The sequence below is a fragment of the Haliaeetus albicilla genome, chromosome 6 (genome assembly GCF_947461875.1).
Source record: "Haliaeetus albicilla chromosome 6, bHalAlb1.1, whole genome shotgun sequence".
Lineage (NCBI taxonomy): Eukaryota > Metazoa > Chordata > Aves > Accipitriformes > Accipitridae > Haliaeetus > Haliaeetus albicilla.
In genome coordinates, this window is record NC_091488.1 from 35724283 (window position 1) to 35738720 (window position 14438).

The window sequence follows — 14438 nt, forward strand, 5'->3', positions numbered from 1 at the left end:
GATCTACATTGATTACTAGATCAGAAAGGTAACAGCAAAGTAGTTTAAAATTAACACAGCTCTATACTTTTACCATATTTCTAAATGCAGTTTACTTCAGCTATTTTCCTTCAGAAATAATCATATGCTGCGTTTCTCCAAATACCACACAACCATCCTCTATTTAATCTCTTACCGGAATAAATTTTAAGAGCCTCTTAAGCTGTATATTCTATCCACAGGTCAAAAAGCCAAAACTATGCAATATGTTTTATCAATTACTCATAGCTCTAACGCTGTTCTGCCTGTATGCTGGAAATCTGGAGAAAGTCATCTTTTTCTCATCCCTCATTTAAAAAAAAAAAAAGCACAACAAAAAACCCCAAACAAACCACCTTGGTTCCAATCTGATAAAGGGATTCCTGTCCTCTCACTGCGCATGAAAGACCTGACAGCAATACGCCCCTGGGATCACTCATGCACGTATGTTTAAGTAGCTTGAACAAAACTGAAATAAGCACTTTTTGCGACTGTCTTAAAGGGAAAAAGTCATAGAAAAACAACTTGCAGGAAGCTAATTCACTCCAGAAGATTAACACCTTCAGTGATCATTGTTCTATTTCACAAAACAGCTTTCTTGGCATAAGCTCCGTCTGTCCATCAGATAGCAGTCTATATACATAAGAACCATAATTCCCATTTTCTTCTGAAGAATGGGCACATCAATCAGTGGAAGGCTAACTTAACCACTGCATTTTAAGTGGTTTAAGTTTAGTTTACACTGGGTGTCTTCTTGTTGAAGTGAGAAAGTTGCAGGTAACTAATACACACTGTTAGGTCCCAAATTCATGAAGATGCTTCGGTCTTGTGATTACAAGAGAAGAGTTTGACTGTTTCATACTGTACTAACTTTATAGTGCCTTTTTTTCAGGTAAATTCTGCTATAACATTAAAACACCATGAAGTATTATACTTTTAATGAAAGTTCAGCCATTGAATCCCATTTTGGGTGAGATGACAATAGCCACCTATTTACCTCTGAACACCAGGAAAAACAGCAATATCCCAGCAAATGTAGCAATATACAGCAACTGAACTGAAGTGCAATTACCACAGGGCTCACTTAATTTGCTTTTTTGACTTGCTTTGGTAAAAAAAGTAGGCATAAAAACTCTATCAAACCAGAGGAATGATCAGAAGCCCAGACTACCATGCCAAGCTGAACAAGCCAAAGAGCACCTAAGATGCATGGTGCCAGCTAAGCAGCATTTTAACCACCAGTTGGTCAGAAATAGATGGGAATTGATTCACTCCAAGAAATATGGTTAAAGCAGAGCTACAGCAACTGAAAACAAAAAATGAAAAAAAAATTTTTTTCTTTTTTTAAAGAATGTGAATCTTAGTGTATCAGCTGTGGTTAAACTGTTTGGACAGCAACTATCCCTATTTATCATTCTCAGGGTTCATACTTCTTAAAATAGTTTCTAAAGACACTTGTTTAGGGTCTCCAAGAGGAAATGCTAAAAAGCCCATAAAGCCCATCTTAAACAGCTCAAATACTTTAGTTCCTTCTACCCAGCCTCTGGTTTTATCTTTTATCATGCTTTTTCATCTCCAATTTTAAGAACATACCTGTCAAACATTTTTGAACACTACCTACGTCCAGAACATAACAAAAAGTTTATTCACACAACAGCCATTTGTACTTACAATCAATTCTTTTTACAGCAGACATAATGTACAAAACATTGCAACACGCGTAAGCCCTATCCCTATTATCAACTTCAACTCCAAAACATTTCAACTTATTAACCCATAGGAATTAAATATATATATATTTTTAAAAATCAAACCAAAAAATCCACAGAGACAAAAGCAAGATATCCCATGTGGAGAACAGGTTTATGGTTACGTTTATTTCCAAGTAACACCATCTTTTAAAGATGATATATCAAATATTTTTTATTTGAAGAGAGGTATGATCTCTTTACTCCAGAAATAATTTGGATCAGAACCTTCTGCTCAATATTTAACTCCTTCCCTTGTGTTTGCACTCAAACTACAGATACACACAATATCATTTGCCATTGTTCTTGAGACTTTGGTCAATTGTATACCAGTACTTCATTAATCCAAACATGAACTTAAATTTAGGGATGCTATTCCATTTGAATTTCAAATAAAGACGTTGTTTTAATTTTGAAGACATGCAGTCATAGGCAATCACAGTGTATTGTCTACAATGCTCAATACAACTATTTTTGTGAAGCTCTAAATACTGTAAGCTACCAAAGATCATGAGGATAGAAAAGAACTTCCAGCATGAATGCTCATGAAGCAGCCATTATTATGCGGCCTATTTCATTTTAAAGGTAGCAGAGATTTTTCCCTTTTCAGGTTTCAAATACTAATAGCCTTATCAGCTTCATTTTCTTGAGCTAAACACTTAAAAATGGCATTTCAAAGGATCTACCATTCTAATTATGAATTTATCATTGTTCTGTAATTCATTTAAAGTTATTTCATTCCTCCCTACATAATCAGCAGAATTAGTTTGGTGAACCTGCTCAGGACAAAGTAGAACCACTTCGGGTGTCAAATGAGATGTCCCACATACAATGCATACAATGTCATTTGAAAGAACAAGAAAGTGAACATGTTGTTAAACCAGTATCAATTATTTGCAAGGGAAACAAATCCACTGCGGTACAGAGGCTGCACAATTTATCTAAACTCACTTTCATAGATTCTGTAGTTGCACCATCAGAAAGTGTGTTTTCACTATATGAAGTAGCAATGCAAGTGTCCACTGCCCTACTAATAATCTGAAATTCTAGTTACCCTCTTCAAAGCAAGCATTGTAACTTATTCAGAAGCAGCGTAAAACCGCTGTTTTAACTTCTGGTCATAAAAATTCTAGCAAATGCTTTGACACCTCTTAGCATGCTTGATGTTTATTGGCACCCAGGAAAATAAGCAAATTCACATTAGCCTCCAGCTGCGAAATCTATTAGAGTTTTCTTCTTAGTTGTGTCCAATTCTCCAGCTTTCAAGTTCAATAGTAAGATTCCCACAAAGCCTCAGAAACAGGTCTCTAATATTGTACCCTGTATACTTGCAAAAAACAGTTTGGTATTCATTAATGAGTCTTGACATCCTGCCTAACAGGCCTAACAAAATATCCTACTGTATGTATATATACAGATGCTAGCATAAGCTTTAGAAATCAATCACTATAAAAAATAATTTTTTTATCTTATTCGAAGACAAGCCTTTGACCTGTTTACACAGTTACTCCTCAAAATTTTGTTCATAAGTTAGTTTCAGTGCAATGACTTCTTTTAAGTACATAGTTACAAGAAGGCTCATTAAAATGCTAAGAGGTATTTATTTTTGTGCAGAAAAACCTAAAAATAAAGCTTTGATTCTGCTGTAACTCATTTTAATTGGTAAAGTATTTGCTATACAGAAGCATTAAGTTTACCATGGATGGTATCCAGATTGGAGTAATTCACATAATCTGCGAAGTAGAAGCCCCCGAAGATTATATGTGATCATTGCCTTAGGTAAACTTCTTTTTAAATCAGAGAGCCAAGACAGCCACTTTGTATTCTTGAACAATTTTGAATGGCAACTTTAATTTAGCATTTTTTACCTCTGACATAGACCAATATAAGCACTCTGCATTAAAACTCAAATCTTAAACAGTAGTACAGCATTGGGAAAAAAAGCAGCTCAAATACATTTTCCCCAGATTCAGTATTTCCATTGTGTCAAGTCACAATATAAAAACCTTCAAAAAAAAAATCAGTTTCAAAAAGTTTATTCCTCCTCTTGTGTAAGTATAAACAATCTGAAAGTGATCAGCCAATGAAATGAACTGTAGGTACACGTTTAGTTTTCAGTGGATACTACACATACCACTCCCTCCGAGATATTACCGAGCCATCTATGTGAGAAACAAAGTCTTCTTCATTGTCATCGTAACATTCACCACCCATATACTTCATTCCCAATGTTCCACCTTCATAGTAATCCATTGGTCTTTCATAACGTTCCTGGTACCTGTTAATATTGTCTATATTGTTCCACTCTGGTTTTTCAGGGTCTTCTAAATAATCTTTAGATATTAAGCTGTTCATTGGATGCTTTATTTCTTTTTTTATACTGTCAGGGTAAGAATCCACATCATCTGACTGAAGAACATCTATTTGAGACTCTTTTTGCATATCTGATGGCGGAATGTAGTTCTTAGCAAAGTAGTCACCACGAAACGTCCGTCTTCTCCTATAGCAGATAATTCCAACCAGAACACTGACAAGTATGAGGAAGAGCGCCCCACCCACCGCACTACCGATGACGGTACCCCAAGTGTCTTCCTGCATTGCTGGCAAGGTTGATGTTGGGAAATCTATTATTCTAGGTTCTGTTGCTAAACCTGTGATGCCATCAGTCGAAGGATGCCAGGGAATCGTGGGCAGTCGAGTGGTAGTAGTAGGAGGATCTAATGGAAAGAGCAAAGAAGTAGACAAGACACAGAAAAGGCACAGAATGTCAATGCAAGCTAAATCAGTTAAGGGTTTATAAGAAAGCAAAGTTGATGGGTATGTTCTACAAGAATAGTTTTTCATTCTCAAGTTCATGGCACTACAAAAAGTCTTGTACTTTCCACAGGCTTTAAACTAGCTTCATTGCATGTGGTTTTGAGCTACGCTGCAGCAGGATAGGAACTATGGGGAGAAAATAAAATAATCTTTAAGTAGGCATCGGGCCCTCCTCAAAGTAAGGAGATGCAGCTTTTCTGCTCAGGTGTTCACTGTTCTTAGCACATTATTTACCTCCCCATGGAAGAAAGCTGTCTATTAGGAAAAACCCAAGCAGCCCTCTGCCTTTCCAGCCAGCAGTTAGGAATACTGGATCACATTAATTGCTTATGCCAGAGTCAGTTATTCCACATTAAGTTCCCACTTCAGAAATTGTTCAGGGCACCAAGTATAAGAATGAAAAACTATGAGTTGTGTGCTCAGTCAGCAGCACATGAACTACTGATTTTTAAGCTATTCTCTCCAAAAAACATTTGTTGCATTAATACAACTTACTCAGCTTCACCTTGGGATTAGTGAAAGAAGCATAGTTAAAAATGGCATGTATTAATCTCTAAATAACACTTATGTTGAACAAGGAGCTTTCAGGATTTTAGAATAAAACAACTGGAACATTTGAAGTAGAAATGGTTTCTATGCATTCCTCCTAAAAGCAATTTGATCCCTCACGCACAAAGAAATTTCCATATTCATTCCTCAATATAAAGTATCAGCTGATTTCATGTCAGGTTATGCAAGTAAACAAGAGCTTGCCAGATACCAAGCTTCTCCAGCACTCAGCTTTTTCCTTTGTTCTTTAGGTCTACTGGAGATGTATGCATCTGTATTGAAAATGAGGTTGAAAGTGGTGGGCTGATGACACTGAGAAAGCCTCCTGAGATTATCCCAGTCAATCACAATGTTACATGCAACTCCAGTTTCTATTTCTGTGCTGCAGTGAATAAAACTGGCTTTTTGCCTTGCCCAATGCAAGGTAGGTTTAAAATCAGTAAAGCAACAAACACTAAACATGTCATTATAGCTTGAATCTTTTAGAGAGAATATTACATGGATAGCCAAGTAGCTCATTATGTCATGTTATTTAGTTAAATGCCCATAAGCAAGATCCATGGAACTACCACTACCATAGTACAGAGGCACCCTAAATTTACCACCACAAAAAGTAAAATAGATAGAACTGGAAATTTGTCAAATTCCCAGTTATTTGACAAATCATAACTTTAAAGATTCATAAATATGATTTTTAATCTTACTACTCAGACGGCCATACAATTCTCTCATACTAGACAGAATCGCCACATTTGTCATGATCACTACAAATCATACTTCAGACTGCACCTCACTGCTGAACACATTTTAAGCTTGACATAATAAGCAAACTGTTACACAGATTTTCAAAGCACATAATTATATTACTTGACTATGTAAAAGTGGTGATTTGTTAGGGAGCTATACATAAATGAAATTAATTTGACAGAAGATAGGAAACTGAACAAGGAAGATGCACTATCAAAATGAACAAGAGGAATTCAGATTATGATTTTAGTAAAAACTGATTTAAAGTGAGTTTAATAATTTAACAAAGAAGTAGAGATTGAGGAATCCAAGTTTACCAGGGTTCCCATGTCCCACAAATCCTTAGGTCAGGAAGTTAAACTCAAAACCCTCTTCCCTGAAAACGTATTTGCTTTAGACACAAGATTTGTTAGCTTATTTCAGACAGTACCAGCAATATCTTCTGCCAGGCTATACATACTTTGTTTTTTTTAAACTGGCTTTGTAATTTTCAATTATTTCCCTCTGATACTGAGGTCTTAAGTCCCATCCTCCACATCCACAATATAAAATACACATTCACAAGTATGCAGTATTTGCATCCTGGCAAGTTTAACCATAACATATGTGAAAAAAACACAGTGGCAATTACACTATTATTAATATATTAAAATACCAGTGTTTTACAAAAAGCTTTTCCTGCAAAACTTGATTCATCCACCAGTTGTCAGGTTGTCCAGCTGCATTATCTACAAGCACTAATTAACATATTAAATTCATTGGAAATGTAATTCTTCAGTGTTTGTTTACATGTATTCCTAAAATCTACAACCATGAATAACTCTATCTGTGTCAATACCTTTCATTGTTGAAGAATGACAAACTTAAAATCATCCCTCCTTGTTCATAAGGCCAATTATGACTAAGAACATGTGAAGTTAACTTCTGATGTCACCCAGAGCTTTCTGAACATAAAACTAGATTTTTATTTTTTTTCCCCCCCACTTCCTGCACCAGGCAAGTTTCCCAAATAGAAAACAACATTAAGACCAGGAATGCCAGAGTTCCTTACCTCTATAGTCCATACCTTTTTGCTTGCAAATCACATCTTAAACGTTATCTCCAAATTAATAAAGTGCCATTCTTCATGTGTTGGTATGAAAGAGTATATTCTTTCATACCAACAAGCTGTTTAATTATAACTTTTCACATCATTGCCAATACCCATTTCTTTGAGTTCTTAATGCTTTCCACAAAACATTAAGCACATTGATTTTAAGTTGTTTCAAATGACACTTTATTCAAAAGTATCAATTTCCGACTTATTTTCTTTAACACTTTACTTATGACCCAATGTTTAACAGCTTTCATCGCTTTCAGTGATGTAGGCTTCTGTTGTTGCACAAACCACAACAACTTAAAGTACCCATGCAGGCCAGGGAGCTGAAACTGGCAGAAATTCTGCAAAATTTTGGTTTTAGGTTAAATGCATTGTGATTCCCATTTTTTTGTCTCTTATGTTCTGGGCCCTATTCAAACCCTTATTACACATACCCTGTAGTAAGGATGAGGACAAGCTAAGACCCACAAAAAATTTCTTCTACTATTACATAGCTATCGCCCTCATTAAAATAGGATAGGAGATGTAACTGAAGAAAGCAAAAACCTATTTTCTGGCATGAAAGAGTAAACCCATCAGCTCCCACCATACATAAAAAGAAGCCAAGTTTTCCTAGTTTGTTTCAAAGCCTTTGATAATTTTCTGTCAAGAAAAGCAAGATTTGCTTTTTACTTCAAATGAAGCTCTAATAGCGTCTCAAACAAAGCACCACGGTCCTTGCACAATATGCTTAGTTTTCCATCATTACTTACTTTCCAGATGTTTCCCATGAAAGTCAGTACCAACTTTCAACAGCTTCAGTCTGATATTTTTACTTTTCCCTTAAATGACTATTCTCGATACAGTTTTCCCAGCCCTAGAAATAGAAACAACTTACCTTGGGCAGACGAGTTTCTACAGTTAAGTTTAGTAGAGACACCCGACTACATCATGTGTCTTATGTCCCTAAACACTACATCTTCCCCCCTGGATCCCCCTGCAGTACATCCTCATTCAAACGTCCAGGACCCATCTTTGTTTCCGTGGGAATTCAAAGCCAACAAGAAGTCAAGTGTCAGAAAGTTGAATGGGCAAAGATATGGATGGATCATCCTTAGAACCAGACCATTAGCTTCAAAAATCTTAGTTTAAGTCCAGTCTTGGTATCAACAAGCACATCATTGTAAAGATCAAACTAGAGCGCACGGTATTTTAAAACTGCAAACCATTTTGGATTTAGCCCACTGTGAAGTATTTAAGAGCTAAGGTGACCAGCTCTATAATAAGGAAGAAGAAAATTCAATACTGGCACACATCATCTTTGGCTAAAATTTATCACTTAACCATTACAGAAACAAAGTTTTAGAAGGGAAGGTGCCTTGGCTAGTTGTTGTGTATTAATACAGACAAAGTCTGTCTAGTTTCAAAAACAATGATGAAGTCTAGTTCTCCCCATTTAAAAAACAAATGACAAACCCCACACGATTCAAGATCCACACTTTGACTCCCACATCCCTTTCTTTGCCATCTGCAAGACAAGGACCTGCTATCAATTACTTATAATCCAAAAGTGAGTTGGCTTTGCACAAATTACAAGATTTCTCTCTCTCTGCAGTTCTCATTTTACAGAGTGGAAAGTGTCTGCCTGTATATGTATTATATGTATTTTTGCACAGAGACATTTACCTCTGCTTCTTAAACTGCTGTTATTGCTAAATTTCCCCTAGATGCTAAGTACTTCAAAATTTAAGTAGTTGATAACTCTGTGTAGCTGGGCATTATAAAAACAGCCCTTGCAACTGTTGAAAAGCTTATATTGCAACTCCCTTGTAGCAACAGGGAAAGTAGCCTTTCCATGAAAGAAGGCTTTTTGGATGCCTGAGATTGAATGATTTTGCAATTTATCATTGTTTCTCCAACCATTCTCACTCCAAAGTCAAGTAGTGGGTAAGGACATTGTGTAACCGTCTCCCCACAAAGTGTCTTGTGTACACAGATTCCGCGTTGGACTTAAACATTTTTCCATAGGATTATCTTCAGTTTGTTCCTCCCCATTTTGGCAGCATGACAGATATGAAGATTGGTATCAGACTAAAGCAACTGACAATTTCTTTCACCAATCACCCACTTTCAAAGTTAAGTGTACTTTTGCAGTTTCTAGCTGGGTTTTCCATGCATCAAGTAGACCATTTTGGCATTTCTTTGGGACTCAAGGAAAAAGCTGTTATCATTAACATAACCTCAAGCTTGCAAGGAATATTTAGAAACAATAATGAAAGTTCAAAACCTGCTCTATGAGGCAGCATACAAGTTAGCAGTTAGGATATCCTGGGACTCACTTTTCTATACAGCAGAAAAGCAGTTTATCAATACCCCTTCTAATATACTTTAGAAAATACAAGAGTGCCTGTGTTCACAATGTTCTCTCGGAAGAGTGTCTATATATGAAGAAACAAAAGCAAAACCGATGATCAGCCTCTGTTACGTTAACCCTGACGATATCTAATCTACAGGAAGGTGACTGTACTTACAAGTCACATCTTGCTACAATTGCTGGATTGCTGGCTAACAAAGGCTGGGTTTACTTTTAACAAAACGTAGCCTCTTCCAAAAGCAGTCATTTGACAAGATGACAGAGGAAGCAAGTATTTTCCTATCTGAATGCGAGTCTTGCAGATCACCCCTCTCTTGCAAACGGAAAAAGCGAAAGCCTCAGTAAACAGTATGAAGGTGAATGAACACAAAGCCAAGAAAATAAAAGTTCAGTTCCTTTTGCAAACAACCTGAATAGATCTATATTACAAGATGAAGTGCTTTACATATCAAGCTATCAGCTTGTTTTGGAAAACCTGTTGCTGTAGGGCTATGTCAGCAACTTCAACAATACTTGATCACCTCTGAAGTCCATGAGGAGCATGGCTTGCTTTTGGCTGGACAGCTATACAAATCAAGTTTAACTTTACATCACTGAACAAGTAAGAAACAGCAAAGATAACTGTGCCTTGAAACCAGTATTAAAAGAATTCTTTAACTTCAAACACCGTTTTAGTCTTTCCCTATCCATACAGAGATGTATCATCTCCTTTAACTAAAAGCTGGTGAACCTACCATTTAGTCCCTGTCAACTACTTCTCTTATATTTCCCTATTCCACTTCAAAAGTATCATCAGAAACGTTAGGAGCACAATAGAATTTATTAAAAATAGTTTTATTTTTTAACAATACATATTAGGACTAAAAGCATTTTTTGTTCAGCTTCCATTCCAATCCTACAACACATTTCAACTTAATAGTTTTTTCTAGCAGTTAAAAAGCTTTACAACTACCAGCATCATGACTGTCCAGAAACATTAACTTCATAAATCCTCTGACAGCTTCATAATTAAAATTTGAAAGATGGCATGATCATACAGCTTTGTCTGCTAGCTTCTAAGTTTCACTTTATGGTTTTGCCAAGTTTTATACAGTGGAAAATACCTAACAGAAAAATAGGCTAACTAAAAATTATTCCTTCCAGTACAGCCGTGCCATGTTCACCATTACTAGATAATATCTGCTCAGTTAAGTCAAATATTGAGATAGTAAGCAGTTTGACTTATGTTTACTACTTCAGTCTTATTTTCTGTACTCCTGACATGAGTCTCTATGTTCCCTCTGAACGATTATTATTTAAGATAGACATTTTTGCCATTTCATCACCCATCCTGCATCATTTTAAGGGCATTTCATTTAAAGAGCCAGTCACAATAAAAAGTTCAAGTCACAATAAAGTGTGCTTAATATTAAATTTCTGAAAACAATACAAGTACTATACTTTGATTGCCTCACCTCTCATTTTAAGTCTTCTATATACTAAAAGTTAATACACAGTGCTTTTAATCAGTTTGGTATAATCTTCTCTAAGGTATCTAGAGCAGAGTGCTGGAAGCTTGTCTCAGCATTAAATTGATGTGTATGACTTTTCTGAGCATTAGTTTTAGTGATACAGCACCAGATTTATTCTAGAGTTGCCTAAAAATGACCTGTATTTTCTTAGATGTTGATCATGCTACACACTCCAAGATTAATGCTAAGTTTTTAAAAACTGAAATTAATTTAATGCCATCTAAAGTATTTGTTTGTAGAACGATGACCCTGTACGACCTCTAGCTAGCTGAGATTCAGTTTTGGCACTCCCTAAAACCAGCTAAGTTTTGCTATTTGCAATTAAGTTACTGCAGCAAAATGAAGTAGCTGAACAAAGCTGAAAAGCAGCACACATGTAAACAGCATCTATCAGTCCCCACCAAAGACCAACTACTACAGCTTAACTATCTCTGCAGTAAGCTAGTTTAAGCTATGTTGCATTTGCCATAGGCTAGAACATATGCCATCACCACAGCTCAATTAGCATCTACATCTATTCTGCTTTTTCAAAAACTTGATGTGTTCTTCTCCATAAAGGAAGCATTAGAACCAAGCACCCAGAAGTAACTTCTCACAGAAGTAACTTTCATATTCGTTTGTAGCACTTAGGAGTTTTTTAATAGCTAGAATTTTATATAATTTAAGTTCTTTACAAGTAATTCCACTGTCTCAAGCTCTTTACAAGTTTCCAGTTAACTAGCTCATTAACTAGTCAGTTAATTAGAACTGACTAGTTTTCCACAATGGCCTGCAGTGTAGCTATGTCAGTCTGACTGAAACACCATCCTTTGTTCTAAAGAGGCAGATAACTATCAAATATGAATTCTGACAGATGTGGCTTCAAACATCCTGGACCTTCAATTTTAGTCTTAACTTCTCATTCTCATCTCAATCCTTAAGTGTTCATATTTAGTTTTAAGTTTTTAGGAAGAAATCACAGAATCACTGAATCACTCATAGAATGTTTTGGGTTGGAAGGGACCTTAAAGATCACCCGGTTCCAACCCCCCCGGCCATGGGCAGGGACACCTTCCACTAGACCAGGCTGCTCAAAGCCCCATCCAGCCTGGCCTTGAACACTTCCAGGGATGGGGCATCCACGACCTCTCTGGGCAACCTGTTCCAGTGCCTCACCACCCTCACAGTGAAGAACTTCTTCCTTACATCTCATCTAAATCTCTAAATCTAAACCCTCTTTCAGTTTAAAGCCATTACCCCATGTCCTATCACTACATGCCCTTGTAAAAAGTCCCCCTCCAGCTTTCCTGCAGGCCCCCTTTAGGTACCGGAAGGCTGCTATAAGGTCTCCCTGGAGCCTTCTCTTCTCCAGGCTGGGCAACCCCAACTCTCTCAGCCTGTCTTCCTAGGAGAGGTGCTCCAGCCCTCTGACCATGTTCATGGCCCTCCTCTGGACTCGCTCCAACTGGTCCATGTCCTTAAATCTATGGAATCGAATTTTAAGTCATCTATGTCTGTATCCTGTAACTGGCCAACATGCACTCAGACACTTAATTTACATTGTGGAATAACTAATGTCAAGAACTTACTGAAGAGCAGCAACGCCATACAACAGAATTCAGTTTTAATTTCCTCATCTGTATTATTTTCCTTAAAAAATGATAATATATTAGCACTTACTGATCAAGCTAGCTATTAGCTAATTTAGCTAATCCATTATGAAAACCTGGAGAGCTTTTTCACACTTGTACAGCACTATTCACATATACCCCTTTAAGTCATGCTGTTCTTTCACAAAGAAGGTGTCATAGTAAAACGTTAATTACATTTTGTTAATAGATACGAGGACATTTCCTAACAGCAGTGGGGCTAAACAGACACACAAATTTGTCATATTATACTAAGGAGATCAGCAAGACTTCTACATGATATACTTAACTTTATGATTACTGGATATCTGCATCCTGAGAAAAGGAGACAATGAGTAACGAGTACAACGCACATATTCAGAATATAACCCTAACTTCCATAAAGCAGAGCATCTTTGACTTTTCTAAATATAGTTGTTCCCCTCCCACTAACATCTGCTTTTTCAATTTATTACAGACAAGATACTTTTTATTGCAGTCAGTATGTCTTGCCAAATACAAGTTAACACTAGAAAAAAAACAAAGTTCACTTAGGAAGAGAAAGCAACAATCTCAGAACCACTATGGGAACTACCTCAACCTTAAAAATTTCCACTGTATGTTGCTGTTACTGAAGAATCAGTTTAATCCCAAGTTTTACTGTAGCTCTCAAATCTGTACTTTAAACAGCTTTTCACACAATTAAAAGGCATAAATATTTTGTGTATCAACCGGCTCTTCAGTTTGCTATTTCAAGCAAAAAAAATTCCAAGTTAAAGTACTGTCTTCGCTGAGAAGTAAGGCTTACCTAATATGTAGATAGTCTTCTGATCACTTCTCTGACCAAGGGAATTAGTCACCTTACAGATGTAAGTCCCAGTGTAGTTGTAAGTCAATGGGCTGCTGAACTGCAGAGTGTTGTTGACAGATAACAATCCTTCAGGCCATTGTCCATCCGACCTAACACAAAATAGTTAGTTGTATTTCAACTGTGAATCTTTACAACTAAAGTCTAAAGGTAACTAGTTTAAAATAGTATTTGAAATAGTTTAAAGAGTGAACTTTTCACTGTGCTCTGACATGGTCAGTGGGCTTTCACTGGATGTTCTCAGTGTCCAACTGAACATTTAATATTTAATTTCTGTGCCAAATCCTTTAAATGTCAAATCCGCTGGCACTAGCAAGCTGTCTACAGATGATCACTACTACAACCAAGAAAACATCATTTCAAAAGAACTTGGAGGAACAATCCAACCCAAGCTCTAAAAACTAACAGTCAAACTAAGAAGCACTTATACTGCTGTCAGGATTATCTGCCTGTTCTTTTGCATCCAGCTGACGTATCACAATTAATATTTCTGTCAGTACACACTTAACTTGCAGGACATTTTGACTAGGATTTCTGAGCAAGAGTTCAAGCAGTTTCTTCCCTCTCAACCCGCCTTTTGTCATCCCCCATCACTTTTCTATCTAAACTACGCACTAAAACCTAATTCGGTGCGTGGTGATATATTTGGGGAAACAAATGCTTAGAAGAAATTTGTTTCTAATAACTAGCTTTTCCAAATCTATCATTTCCCTATAGAATTTTGCATGTGATTGCAGTAACGAGTATGTAAGCACAACAGAAAAAGGGGAAAGGGCAAACGCACTGGAACTACTTTAGCACAGCTGCCAACTGCCCCGTTAAACACCTGTCATTTCATGCCTTTGCATCCCATTTTGCTTTTATCTAAGTAAGTATTAACAGCTAAGCCAGACTAAGTCAATATTCAAACATGTAATCAGCAGGTCTCAGTATCTTAGAAGGATTTAGCAAGTATGATTTTTAAATAGTATCCAACAAAAAAAGCCAGCCCTGACAGTTTTAAATAGGTACTCAAATGGAAAAAAAGCCACAGTTAACAGTAAACGCGATCTCCAACAAATGTAGGTTCAAGACAACTTTACCATTGGTGTGCTGACAATGATTATTGCCCAGAATTGCTT

The 14438-nt window shown here is 36.6% G+C and overlaps 1 protein-coding gene across 3 annotated transcripts in view; it reads right to left on the reverse strand.

Moving 5' to 3' along the window:
* Positions 1 to 14438, reverse strand: part of NECTIN3 (nectin cell adhesion molecule 3) — a 72872-nt gene that overhangs the window by 18359 nt on the left and 40075 nt on the right. For 2 of the 3 annotated variants that reach the window (XM_069785542.1, XM_069785543.1), the window contains exon 5: positions 13258 to 13409. In XM_069785542.1, the coding sequence (XP_069641643.1) occupies positions 13258 to 13409 (152 nt within the window). Of the gene's footprint in view, positions 1 to 1640; positions 4484 to 13257; positions 13410 to 14438 lie in introns of those variants that run through there. The other variant, XM_069785541.1, reaches the window with a different exon arrangement.